This window comes from Solanum pennellii, chromosome 10 (genome assembly GCF_001406875.1).
Source record: "Solanum pennellii chromosome 10, SPENNV200".
Classification (NCBI taxonomy): Eukaryota; Viridiplantae; Streptophyta; class Magnoliopsida; order Solanales; family Solanaceae; genus Solanum; species Solanum pennellii.
This window is the reverse complement of record NC_028646.1, coordinates 76814785-76829436: the sequence shown is the minus strand read 5'-3', so window position 1 is coordinate 76829436 and position 14652 is coordinate 76814785. Positions and strand designations below refer to the sequence as shown.

At 28.0% G+C, this 14652-nt stretch overlaps 2 protein-coding genes across 2 annotated transcripts; both read left to right on the top strand.

Moving 5' to 3' along the window:
- Positions 1-1362: 1362 nt before the first annotated feature.
- On the top strand, positions 1363-3860 carry LOC107001863 (cytochrome P450 98A3-like). Its single transcript, XM_015199822.2, has 3 exons — positions 1363-1849; positions 2601-2998; positions 3080-3860. Exons 1-3 carry the CDS (start codon positions 1363-1365, stop codon positions 3722-3724), a joined length of 1530 nt encoding a protein of 509 aa, XP_015055308.1. The 3' UTR covers positions 3725-3860.
- A 2966-nt stretch (positions 3861-6826) lies between these two features.
- Positions 6827-11015, top strand: LOC107001769 (cytochrome P450 98A3-like). Its single transcript, XM_015199744.1, has 3 exons — positions 6827-7341; positions 9692-10089; positions 10181-11015. Exons 1-3 carry the CDS (start codon positions 6855-6857, stop codon positions 10814-10816), a joined length of 1521 nt encoding a protein of 506 aa, XP_015055230.1. The 5' UTR covers positions 6827-6854; the 3' UTR covers positions 10817-11015.
- The last annotated feature ends 3637 nt before the right edge of the window (positions 11016-14652 follow it).

Below are 14652 nucleotides of genomic sequence, written 5' to 3'. Positions count from 1 at the left end.
GACTAGTCAAAGGTTGAAAGTTTCTTCATATAAATCCATAATTTTGCTATGTCATGTATTTATTTTATACATGTCTATCTTTTTTAAAGCAAATATACTTTCAAAAAATATAATATATTAATACATCGATTTTAGTTTTAATATAAATATTATAATAACTATACCTCGATATCAAGTCTGCTAAGAATTTAATATATAGATTAAAATTGTTTTTTATTGTTCTATTCAAGCTTATTTCAATTTAAAAATCATATATATTCTATTTTGAGTCTTTTTAAATATATTATTTTTTAATCTCATATTTGATATTCGATATCTATCATAAAGTTTTCGATGTCGTCATTTAATGTAGAAGCAAGCTAGCTATAGTAGTAGCTGAAATACACTAGTCAGTTTAGTTGAATATTTCAGATTCAGAAATAATTGTAAATTTTAGTTGAATATTTCTTTCTGTGAGTTTCGATAAATTAAATTAAAAATCATTTGCATTAATAAGTAGGCCTTGGCTTTAGGGATAACAACAAAGTGGCTGATTGTTGCTGCAAAGTCTTCAAGTAGATAATTAAGGACATAATATTTTATAAAATACACAAAATAAAAATGAGTATATATATTTTAATTTTTAATAATTTAACAAAATTTGTGACATTTAGGAATTATAAATATCTATTATAAACAAAATATCCCTCATTACCAAAAAATATGTTGGCTTTATTGCAAAATAGGAACAGCATAGTTAAATTAATTTGTCAACTATATACAATTATGAATCAAAGAAATAAGCAATCCTTAAAAAAAAATCAACAAGGAATAATGAATTCCAAATTAGTTTTTTTGCCAAAAGAAAATACATTTTTTGTACATAGAAATTTATAATTATATTTATCTATATGTAATTGATATTAATTTCTTTTAACTTCGTCGTGTACTTACTTCTTTATATTTTAAATTATTCTTATAAAAATTTTAACTTTGCTACGATTTTGACCACATATGATCACTATGAATTGATCTATGTAAATTATAATATATATATATATCATTATTGCCTCTTTAATAAAATTTTTAAAAGGAAGCATATATAAGTTATATACACCTATGCAGTTGGTATAAGTAATTTTTTTTCTTATTTCATACCAAATGAGATTAGATAAGTTATCTAATAATAATAAATAACTGTAACTTTACAGGTTTTTTTTTTTTTTTACACCAAACCGTGTAATATATCTAAATCTCAAAAGAGCTTTAAATATATTATAGTACCACGACTTTTTCTTCTTTGAGGGAATTAAAAAAGTAGTATTTAAAGGGGGCCTTAGCCTGTCTTTATTTCATTAAAAAACAAAACATTACTATCCCATAATGGCTTTTCCTTTAGTACTCTCCCTATCAATATTATTCATCTTTTTATGTTACAAACTCTATCACCGTCTCACGGCCAAGCTACCTCCAGGACCTTGGCCATGGCCAGTTATTGGAAATCTCTTTAGCTTAACGCCGATCAGGTTTCGATGTTTCGCTGAATGGGCTCAAATTTATGGGCCCATCTTTTCTTTTTACCTCGGATCACAATTAAACGTGGTGGTGAGTAATGCAGAACTTGCTAAACAAGTACTTAAAGATAATGATCAAAATTTAGCCAATAGGTTTAGAACAAAACCTCTTGAAAATGTGAGTAAAAATGGGAAGGATTTGATATGGGCCGATTATGGGCCTCATTATGTAAAAGTAAGAAAAGTTTGTAATCTTGAGCTTTTTACTCCAAAGAGACTTGAAGCTCTTAGGCCCATTAGAGAAGATGAAGTTAATGCCATGATTGAAAGTATATTCAAGGACTGTACTAAGCCTGGTATGTCAATTTTATTTTACTTTTTAACACCGATATCGCTATTTAATTTCAATCATACGTATGTCTAAAGTTTAAGCGAAAATAACTAAACATCAATCATATACTCAAAGTTTAGCTATAATCGTGTCAGAGGTTATTTATGAGTCGATAATTTTTTTTTTGACGTATTTAATTAATTATAAGTTAAGAGTGAAAACTCGACTGAGTCAAATATTAGATGAAAACGATAGGAGCATCGTTATCATTTCGTTAGTCAAATACTACTATTAAAATACGTAATCAAAGTACATTAATTAAATCAATAATCATTAAATGGAATTTTATTAACAATTTTTAATTTAACATTGCTGCGTATAAATACTTCTTTTCAACTTGCAAGGGTTAAGTCTATTATTTTTTTGACCAGTCAAAAGATATTGGAGATAGACTTAAAAGTAATCTTATAGCACACGCTTTATAAAATAAAATAATAATATTTTTTTACGTAATTCATAGTCAAATAATTTACTTAATCGATCATTATCCTACCTTGGTTAATATTTTATTATACTTATGTTTAGAAAGTGATATTAAATTAAGTACACATATAGCTTTCACAATCATAAAAAAAGGTACATGTATAGTAGGTAAACCGAATATTCTAATTAAACAAAGGTGATACATATAAATTTCTTGAAATTTAAGTTATATACACTGAAGTTTAGTGTAACGTTAGATGTTTTAACTTCAAAAGCTTTTATATCGCGTGCAGGCAATGTTAATAAAAGTATGATGCTAAGGGGGTACTTGGGATCAGTAGCATTCAACAACATAACAAGGCTAACATTTGGAAAAAGATTTATAAACTCACAAGGTGAAGTTGATGAACAAGGTAAAGAGATGAAAGCCATAGTAACAAATGGAATAAGAATTTCAGGAAAACCTAATTTGGGTGAATTTGTACCATGGTTACGTTGGGTATTTAAAGATGACAATGAAGCTCTTGAGGCACAAGATAAACATTTGGATGAATTTACAAGACTTATAATGGAAGAACACACAATTGCTAGAGAAAAATCTGGAGAAACAAAACATCATTTTGTTGATGCTTTACTTACCCTTCAAAAGGAGTATGATCTTAGTGATGACACTATTATAAGCCTCTTTTGGGTACGTACCTACGTTTAACTTTCATATACTGATAGTAATATAAAACTTTAGTATTAATATAACTTATTATCAATTGTATAGGATATGATAGCAGCAGGAATGGATACAGTAGCTATAACAGTTGAATGGGCTATGGCTGAACTAGTAAAGAATCCAAGAGTTCAACAAAAGGTTCAAGAAGAGCTAGACAAAGTTATTGGATCGGATCGAATCATAAATGAAACAGATATCTCTAATCTCTCCTATCTACAACATGTTGTCAAAGAATCACTAAGATTGCACCCTCCAACTCCACTAATGTTGCCTCATATGGCAAGTAACAATGTCAAAGTAGGTGGTTACAATATTCCTAAAGGTTCAATTGTACATGTTAACGTGTGGGCGTTAGGTCGCGATCCAAAAATATGGAAAGAGCCATTGCAATTTAGGCCAGAGAGATTTATGGAAGAGGATGTTGACATGAAGGGACATGACTATAAGTTATTACCATTTGGTGCTGGTAGACGTATATGTCCAGGAATGAACCTTGCAATTAATTTGGTGACATCTATGTTAGCACATTTGTTGCACCATTTTGTTTGGTCACTTCCTAATGGTGTTAAGGTTGAAGATATTGATATGATGGAGAGTCCTGGCACAGTAACATACATGCAAACTCCATTACATGTTGTTCCTACTCCTAGGTTACCTAGAAACTTATACAACACATGTTCAATGAACATGTAAAATCATTTTATTTTTAAACTACTACACAGTATGTAACATCTTTTATTCTTGTGTTGGTTATGTCATATGTTATTTTACTTTCACCTTGTAACATCTTTCTGAAATAAAATTTATCAATTATTTTTATTTTGAAGTACTAGAGAAATTGCAATATGTATGTCTCCAATAAGGGGTATTCATTGGTTTGGGTGGATTATTGATCATGATCAAATCAAAATCCAATCCACTTAATCGGTTTTAAAATTATCAAAAATCTGAATGAAGAAAGGAAAGGGATAATTTATAACCAAATTAAAAAAGAAAGTAGTTTTTTTTTAAACGAACAAAAACCAAATATTTTTCATCCTCCGTTTGTTTAAAAAAATGACCAACTTTTTTTAAAAAATTTGGTTATGAAAGAATGATTCCTTTTCTTTTTTTATAATACTTTAATTTCAGTTTTTACATATCATGTTTAAGGCCAAAAGATTAAAGAGAATTTTGATATATTTGACATGATTTTTTAATTTTTATTTTATTTTCTTAAACTTTATGTTAAGTCAAACTAGACTCTGAGATAATAATATCTCGTACTAATGTGTAGTTGAAGTTAGTAATTAAAGTAGCTAGCTACTACTTCAATAAAAATAAACCTTATGTTTTATGTAATATTATCATATTAGTATTCTTTTAAATAAGAGGATTTTTTAGTAAGGAGACGGAGACACTATGAGCTAAGATAGTTTTGTTCACATAACACATTACTCAAATTAGATAACATTCTAAAGTTAAAAACTTTTTTCCCTTCATACAAAGCCAGAATTTTGTTATGACATGCTTATTTCAAGGTGACATATCTAAGTTAGAAACATAAGAAATAATTTTTTAAAAAAATTAAAGTCAGTTACGTTATAATTCGATATATAAATTATAGGGATAATGCACAAGTACCCCCTTAACCTATGTCTGAAATTTCAGAGACACACTTATACTATACTAAGGTCCTAATACCCACTGTACTTATTTTATTAACTACCCCTTTTCGGCCTACGTGACACTATCTTGTGGGCCCAACGTTGATTGATTTTTTTTTAAGCTGGTGCCACGTAAGCCGAAAAAGTGTAAAAAAATTACTCATAAAATAAGTTTAGGGGTAATAGGACCTTAGTATAGTATAAGTGTGTCTCTGAGATTTCAGGCATAGGTTAAGATGATACTTGTGCATTTTCCCTAAATTATATACATCATCTTTCATATTATTATTCAAAAATTAGTTCATGAGAAAATTATTTAAATTCATATAAAAAAATCAATTCCTTTAAATTTTCGATGTAGGAGGACTCTTAATTCATTTTTAATCACATGTCGATTGGTTTTACAATGGTAATCAATCTATTGCAACTCTCTAAAATATTCCGACCAAAAAATTGTTGCAAATTAACGTAAACTTCAGTTGAATAGTAATCTTTCTATCCCATATTAGTTGATCGTTTTATTAAAAATAGTTATCTTATATTAGTTGCAATATTTTACTAAATCAAGAAAATATTAATTAAAAATTTTCTATATTACCCTTACGATTAATTTTTTTTTAAAAGTGTTCACAAAGTTTGTAAAATTTCAAAGAAGTTTTTTAAAAGATAAAGTAGTAAAAAAATTTTCTTATTTATATATGATATCTTAATATATGTATTAAAAAAAATAATCAATTGATACGAGACGGGAGTATTTCGACCAATATAAAATTCAAATTCATGTAAAATTTTAGTTGAATGTTTCTTCCTTGAATTCAACAAAGAAATTTTTGCATTAATTAGCTCCAGAATATTCAAAAAATACTCAGTCGTTCAAACTAGTGCGTATGACTAGAATTTTAACCTATTGTAAAAATATCATTTACTATTTATGATGTTAATTTTAACACTATTTGAATATAAAAAATAGTTTATAATAAGTGTTTTTTCTCACCTTATGCATATTTAATATTTGCACCTACAAGAAAGTGGCAAGGTAGTTTTTTTTTTCTTGTAAAATTATCGTGATTATTTGATAGATAAAAAACTAGCTCCTAAATATTAAGTATGCATTATTAAAGTGATGATATTAAATATTTTTAACTAGTCCATCAGTAATAATATAAAAACCCAAGATCTTAAAAAAATAAATAGAAATTTTGAGAAGAAAAAAGAGTCCCCATTAATGTGGATATGATTTGAAAAATCAAGATAGTCATGCCGCTAGCAATAAGTAACTTCGTATTAATTGTCAACTGAATTTACTAATCAATGAAGCTAAGGTCAATATTGAATAGTAATCAACAATTTTTTTCTCTCCAAGTTGATCAAAAATTCACAATTAGCACGCGAATTTAAAGATACAAGGGGTTTATTTAGAATCTCTTCGTTAAAACACTATATTATATATATAGAGTTCAATTTATTTTTATGTATCGAAAAATTCTTTTGGCCAAAAAATTGGTCAGAATAGTAAATAACGTATTTCACACTATGTTACTTTACCTATTTGAATATTTTTACTTTTTTAATTTTAATATCTTTTAATTAAAAATGAAAAAATTTAACAGTTTATTTTAAAATAAAAAGAATATTATAAACTTTTTAAATTTCTGCCTAAATTTTTGATCATTTAGCATTACCTTATATGTGTATATAATAAGCGTTAAATTTCTTTAATTTCTTCGTTTATTCACTTTTTTTATGTTCACATCCATGTGAAGGTGATTTGATCATGTAAATTAAATATGATATCATTATGGGCTTTTTCATAAAATTATCAAATTCCTAAAAGTTAAAATTTGCAAAGAATTGGATTTAAGTTACCCCCACGATGATAATTTAAGTTTTTTTAAATAAAATAAAATATTAGCGGGCCTTTTTAATAATATATACATGTAAGACTCAAAAAAAATTTGAGAGTATAGTCTTAAAAATAGGACTTATATTATCTTCATAGATTAAAATAATTTTCTCCCCACCTACCGTGTATATATCTAAAAATCTCAAACTAATATAAATATATTAAAGTATATGACTTTTTCTCCTATGAGGGAATTGAAAAATTAGTATTTAAAGGGGGCCTTAGCTTGCCTTATTTCATCACACACAATTATATTCATTTATTTTCTCCCATAATGGCTTTTCCTTTAGTACTCTCTCTTTCAATATTTATCATCTTTTTATGTTACAAACTCCACAACCGGCTTACGGCCAAGCTACCTCCAGGTCCTTGGCCGTGGCCGGTTATTGGAAACCTTTTCAGCATAACGCCAGTGAGGTTTCGATGCTTTGCTGAATGGGCCCAAATTTATGGGCCGATTTTTTCTTTTTACCTTGGGTCACAACTAAACGTGGTGGTGAATAATGCGGAACTTGCTAAAGAAGTTCTTAAAGATAATGATCAAAATTTGGCTAATAGGTTTAGAACAAAACCTCTTGATAGTGTGAGTAAAAATGGGATGGATTTGATTTGGGCTGATTATGGACCTCATTATGTGAAAGTAAGAAAACTTTGTAATCTTGAACTTTTTACTCAAAAAAGACTTGAAGCTCTTAGGCCAATTAGAGAAGTTGAAGTTACTGCCATGATTGAAAATATTTTCAAGGACACAACTAAGCCTGGTATGTGTATATTATTGAACATGGATACATATTTTATTAGTATTTAATATCTATAGTATATTTTTTTGCATGTTATTATCTATCTATTTTTAAAAAAAATTATTTTCATATTTACTTACTTCAGAATAAGTTAGGATTGATAAAAAGGTTATACACATAAACTTTAAGTAAATTCTGATTAATTGATTATGCGTGAACTTCAAACGGAGCCTAAAGGGTACAAAATATTAACAAAAATTCCAAAACGGTATATAAAATTTTATATTAACCAAAACGGCAAAATCGCTGCATCAACAGCGATTTACTTTCCCGGAAAAAGCAAAATCGCTGCCGAAGCAGCGATTTTGCAAAATGTGAATTTTTTTTTAAAAAAAATGAAATCGCTACCTAGGCAGCGATTTTAATTTATTTTAAAAAAAAGTCGCTGCCTAGGCAGCGATTTTTAAAAAAAAATTTTTTTTTTTTTAAATGCGGAAGTCGCTGCCCAGGCAGCGACTTTTAGAAAAGAAAATTTTTGAAATATGCAATGTCGCTGCCTGGGCAGCGACTTGTATAATTTTTATTTTTTTTTTAATTTTTAAATTTTTTTCTTTAAAAAAATGTGGAAACAATGTGGAAATTTAAAAAAAAAAAAGATTTTTTTAAAGCAACAATTTTATAAGATAAAAAAAAGTTATAATATTTTTTTTATAAAATCGCTACTTTAAATTTTATTTTTTAAAAAAAATTATTTGTGGAAGCGATTTACATATATTTTTTAAAAAAAATTATAAATCGCTGCGTAGGCAGCGATTTAATAAATTTATAAATTGGTTAATATTTTTGGAAAATCGCAGCGATTTTCATATTTTAAAAAAAATTATAAATTTTTTAAATCGCTGCCTACGCAGCGATTTATAATTTTTTTAAAAAAATATGTAAATCGCTCAGCGAATTTATAATTTTTTTAAAAAATATGAAAATCGCTGCGATTTTCCACAAATAATTATTTTAAAAAAATAAAATTTAAAGTAGCAATTTTATAAAAAAAATATTATAACTTTTTTTTATCTTATAAAATTGCTGCTTTAAAAAGAATTTTTTTTTAAAAAAATTTCCACATTGTTTCCACATTTATTTTAAGAAAAAAAATTAAAAATTTAAAAAAAAAAAATTATACAAGTCGCTGCCTGGGCAGCGACTTGCACATTTCAAAATTTTTTTTTTATAAAAGTCGCTGCCCAGGCAGCGACTTCCACATTTTTTTAAAAAAAAAATTCTTTTTTAAAAATCGCTGTCTAGGTAGCGATTTCATTTTTTTTAAAAAAAAAAATTCACATTTTGCAAAATCGCTGCCTCTGCAGCGATTTTGCTTTTTCCGGGGAAGTAAATCGCTATTGATGCAGCGATTTTGCCGTTTTGGTTAATATAAAATTTTATATACCGTTTTGGAATTTTTATTAATATTTTGTACCCTTTAGGCTCCGTACTCTTCAATCATATGTGTCTAAAGTTAAAGTAAAAATTAATTAATTTTAGTCGTATACACATCCGATATTTTGTGTAGTTTGGTAATTAAAATAGGCATAATACATGTATTAGATCTTAAACTTGGCTTCAAATTTTAACTTTGACCTCCAACTTTCATAATGCACAAACAGACACTTTAACTATTCAACTTTTAAATAAATAAACACATGAGTCCTGCATGACACAATACACGTAGGACACAGGATAAAAAAATGACATGTGGGACACGCGTGTCTATTTGTTCAACTTTATACAAGTTTAAATGTCTATTTGTGCACATCCAAAGTTGAAGGACATAAATATGATTTGAAGCCAAGTTAAATGGCACATTTATGTATTATCCCATTAAAATATAGTCTAGTTTTAGATTATTATTTTCTTTTTCTTTTTAACGTGTTTAATTGGTTAAGAATAAAAACTCTTGACTGTAGACGAAAATGATGGGAGTATTAGATCAATCATTGTCATGATTTCTTTGATCAAATAATATTCAAAACCTTCATGAAAGGGGGTTTAATTATATAAATAATGATTAAATGGAATTTAGTTAGAAGTATTTTATTAAATTAAATATTGTTCAACTCGAAAGTCTTTTCTTTAACATTCCAGTCAATAGGAGATAGAATTGAACCATACCACACCCTTTTTTTAAAAAAAAACATATTTTCTTAATAAACAATACAATAATATAATATTAAATACAATAGTCAAAGTGATATTAATTATTTGATCATCATACTTTTGTTAATATGTTATTATACTAGGGTTTAGAAAGTGATATTGAAGTACATATTCGATTCATAGAGTTTAAATTCTGAATTTATCTTTGATGACTGTCCAGGTAATGATAGTAAAACGATGACGCTAAGGGAATACTTGGGATTAGTATCATTCAACAACATAACAAGGCTAACATTTGGAAAAAGATTTATAAACTCAAAAGGTGAAGTTGATGAACAAGGTGAAGAGCTTAAATCCATTGTAACAGATGGGATAAGAATTTCTGGAAAACCTAATTTGGGAGAATTTGTACCATGGTTACGTTGGGTATTTAAAGATGACAATGAAGCTCTTGAGTCACAAGATAGACGTTTGAATAAATTTACAAGACTTATAATGGAAGAACACACAATTGCTAGAGAAAAATCTGGAGAAACCAAACATCATTTTGTTGATGCTTTACTTACCCTTCAAAAGGAATATGATCTTAGTGATGACTCTATTATTAGCCTCTTTTGGGTAAGTATACGTATACTAGTTAATATAATTCAACTTATATACACTGACATCACGATTTTCATATTAATTATATTTTTTTTTGTGTGTGTAGGATATGGTACAAGCAGGGACAGATACAATAGCTATAACAGTTGAATGGACTATGGCTGAACTTGTAAGGAATCCAAGAGTTCAACAAAAGGTTCAAGAGGAGCTAGATCGAGTTATTGGATCGGATCGAATCATAAATGAAACAGATATCTCTAACCTCTCCTATCTACAACATGTTGTCAAAGAATCACTAAGAATGCACCCTCCAACTCCACTAATGTTGCCTCATATGGCAAGTAACAATGTCAAAGTAGGTGGTTACAACATTCCTAAAGGTTCAATTGTACATGTTAACGTGTGGGCGTTAGGTCGCGATCCAAAAATTTGGAGAGAGCCATTGCAATTTAGGCCAGAGAGATTTGTTGAAGAGGATGTTGACATGAAGGGACATGATTATAAGTTATTACCATTTGGTGCTGGTAGACGTATATGTCCAGGAATGAACCTTGCAATTAATTTGGTGACATCTATGTTAGCACATTTGTTGCACCATTTTGTTTGGTCACTTCCTAATGGTGTTAAGGTTGAAGATATTGATATGATGGAGAGTCCTGGTACAGTAACATATATGCAAACTCCATTACATGTTGTTCCTACTCCTAGGTTACCTAGAAACCTATACACACATGTTGAGTGAAATACGTACCACACATTTATCAAAGCATCCTAGACTTTTTATCGATTCCCCTAAATTATAAGTCAGTAACGTCTTTTATTTTTGTATTACTTATTATATGTTGTATTTTAAGCCAATAGTTACTTTACTTTAATTTCATGTTTGATGAAGTTGTGACATTTTTTCTGGAATAAAATGTATGCATTATTTTTATTTTGAAGTACTAGAGAAATTTCGAAATGCATGTCTGCAATGTTTATTTTAGACAATAATGTAAAATGAACTTCAATAGCAAGAATACGCTCTAGCTCACGAATCTGCTGTTCTAACTCAAACCAGGAGAAAATAGGGGCTCCAAACGGGAGAAGAATAAGGCAAGCTGTCCTTTGACTAGTTTGTTGTTTTTTCGGGGGAATTTACTTGATAACGAAATTCCACTCATAAGCATATTCACATCGTGATCTAAGTTTCATTTCCTAGAAAAATATATATAGTACAACCCCTAAATATATTTATTATTGTATATTAAATTAAAACCGTCTTAATAATTCAAAAACGTTGTCATTTTTAAACCCAAAGCTTTTTACACCTATTTTACGCAGATTTTTACTAAGAAGAATCAAAAGAGTTTTTGAAAATAGAAAAATATTTTAATAGAAAACACTTTCTCTCATAGTAGAAGCAATTTTTTTATTGTGATTATGGATGTAGGAAAATCCTCTTTGAATATGTCAAAGATAATACTTTAATGGGAATTCATTTATTTCTGTTTGGTTGACTTGCTTTGATTTTGATGCATTTTATGTAACAGACTTATATATATGGTCCTAAAATATGAGTCTTGGATCCTTATAGACTAACAAAATATAAATAACTTATTCTCTCTGTCCTATTTATTTGTCCATATTTTCTCTTTTGGATGTCTCTATTTAGTTTCATTTTGATAAATCAAGAAAGGACAAATTCTTTTCCTATTATATCCTCATTTAAACTTCTTGAAAATTTCATAGTTTTAATTCATCATTTTTGAAATCATATTTAATAAGGGTAAGATTGTTACTTTACTATGTTAATTATTATTTTAATATGTGTGCTTTTTATAAAGTGGACAACTAAATAAGAACCGATTATAAATCCAGCATGGTAAGATTAGTGGATTTCAAATTAAAGTCCACATGCTTATTCATTTACGTACACATGAGGACTTTTTTTTTTTTAACTATTCATAGTAGGATGGTGACGCCATAAATAAGATAGCCTTGTTCATATTACTCAAATTAGATGGTATATAACTTATACATATTGACCATTCAAAAGTTGACTTCTTTTTTTCTTCTTTTCATATAAAACCATAATTTTGTTATGTCATGCTTATTTGAAGGTGATGTATCTAGTTTGAAAAAGTTTATTAATTCTTTAAAACAAAGTCCAAAGATCTTACTCTTAAAGACATGATGCATAAACATGATCATCAACTTAACGTCATTTGATAACTATGATTTTAAATTTCGGGTTTGCACAAGTAGACACTTAAACTTGTATAAAATTGAGCAAATTGGCTCATTCGTTCTACGTGACACCCTACATGGCTATTTTGTATCCTACGTGGCTTCCTACGTGTATTATGTCATGTAGGACATACGTGTCTAATTGTTCAATTTTATACAAGTTTAAGTATCTACTTGTGTCCACTCAAAGTTGAAGGACATAGTTATCCACTGAAGTCAAGTTAAGGATTACATTTATATATTATTATAATCTTAATATGAATATTACGATAATAGTTCTACCTCGATATATTATCATTCGATAAATGAATCATATTGTCTATGTATGGCTTTATTTAGGCTCATCACAGTCCAAGCATTGTATGTTGTTTGGATCCGCTCTAGCAGTTATGTTGTTTTAAATTTCATTACATGTTGATTAGTTTTACGGTGGTAAATAATAATGATCATCAATATATTGCAACTCTCTTTTTTTTTCCTCTTAAATTAAATATTTCGAAGAAAAAAAATTATTGCAAATTCACGTAAATTTCAGTTGAATATTTCGACTAAATATTGATGCAAATTCACGTCAAATTGAGTTGAATGTTTCTTTCTTGACTTTCAAAAGAAAAATAATTTGCATTAATTGGTAAGAGCCTTAATTTGCTTCACCCAATTAAAAATACTCAAGTCGTTCAAAATAAGAGTGCGTATGACTAGAATTTAAATATTTTCTAATTTATCTACAATATATCATTTATTATTTATGATATTTTAACATTATATTCTCTCGTTTATTTTAACTTATCCATCTTTAAATTGAGACACATCTTTAAATGTAATTAATAAAATGAAGTAAATAGTTTACTACATTATCCTTTGAATAGGGGCAGATCCACAATTATATGAACTCCCTTAATGGAAAATTAATCAATTTTTTATATATAAATAATAGATGTTCATGAACTCCCTTTAATGTCTTTGTGTATTTACTTTTGTATCTATCAAATTCTTTTAATAAAAATTCCAATTCTATTTTGGATAATACTAAATTCATTATTTTGAAAAATGAATAGCATAAGATAGAATAAGTATAAAATGATAGATAAGTGTTTTTCTTCTGAGCTTATTGGATTTGCATGAAAGTGAGAGAAAGGTAGATTAATTTATTAATGTAGATAGACATGCATAATTAATATATGATTATTTATATATATCTAAGTGTCAAATCATAAAAGAATCAAGTTGGTGATGAAGCAAATTATAATTTATTACGTATAATTGTCAACTCAATTTATGAATCAATAAATAAGGCGATATGGTCAAAATATGGAATAATAAACACACTTTTCTCAACTACTAATTCACTCTTTACAAGTTGGTCACAGTTAATGAGTTAGACCGCAAAGGGTTCCACTTCGCTATGTTTTTTCTTATTTTTATAACTTCAATTTGCTATATTTGAGTCGAAGATTTTTCAAAAAATAATTTATCTAATATTTTTACAACGTAAAATAATGATAAGGTCTGCATATATTCTACTCTCTCAAAATTTCACTATGAGATTTCACTGAATATATTGTTGTTGATCGCAAAGGTTCATTTAAACTTTCTTTGAAAAATCTATATTGTGTATATAAGATTAAAATAGTTTATATATATTCATTATTGGATTTTTTTTTACTTTGTTGTCTGTTTACTTTTTTATTTGTATAAATAAAAATGGTGACTCTACCACTTATTACTAACATATGCCATATGACTTGTGATTTGATAGGATAATTTTATTTTTTTACGTGTATATATCTATATCTCAAACTAATATTGAATATACTATTAAAGTAGGACTTTTTCTTCTGAGGGAATGAAAAAAATAGTATTTAAAGGGGGCTTAGCTTGCCTTATTTCATCACACACAATTATATTCATTTATTTCCCATAATGGCTTTTCCTTTAGTACTCTCTCTATCAATATTTATCATCTTTTTATGTTACAAACTCTACGACCGGCTTACGGCCAAGCTACCTCCAGGTTCTTGGCCGTGGCCGATTATTGGAAACCTTTTCAGCATAACGCCAATGAGGTTTCGATGGTTTGTTGAATGGGCCTGGACCCATCTTTTCTTTATACCTCGGATCACAACTAAATGTGGTGGTGAATAATGTGGAACTTGCTAAAGAAGTTCTTAAAGAAAATGACCAAAATTTGGCCAATAGGTTTAGAACAAAACCTCTTGATAATGTGAGTAAAAATGGGATGGATTTTATATGGGCTGATTATGGGCCTCATTATGTGAAAGTAAGAAGGGAAAATTGTATATAATAGCAAACTAATAACCTAAAATAAATGGAGTAGCTAGGGTTTGA

Bases quoted from the DNA above. Each gene is read 5' to 3' on its own strand.
- LOC107001769 (XM_015199744.1), top strand. From the start codon at position 6,855: ATGGCTTTTCCTTTAGTACTCTCTCTTTCAATATTTATCATCTTTTTA. The intron at 7,342-9,691 runs GTATGTGTATAT...ATGACTGTCCAG, and splicing joins CAAGGACACAACTAAGCCTG to GTAATGATAGTAAAACGATG. The intron at 10,090-10,180 runs GTAAGTATACGT...TTGTGTGTGTAG, and splicing joins CTATTATTAGCCTCTTTTGG to GATATGGTACAAGCAGGGAC.
- LOC107001863 (XM_015199822.2), top strand. From the start codon at position 1,363: ATGGCTTTTCCTTTAGTACTCTCCCTATCAATATTATTCATCTTTTTA. The intron at 1,850-2,600 runs GTATGTCAATTT...TATCGCGTGCAG, and splicing joins CAAGGACTGTACTAAGCCTG to GCAATGTTAATAAAAGTATG. The intron at 2,999-3,079 runs GTACGTACCTAC...TCAATTGTATAG, and splicing joins CTATTATAAGCCTCTTTTGG to GATATGATAGCAGCAGGAAT.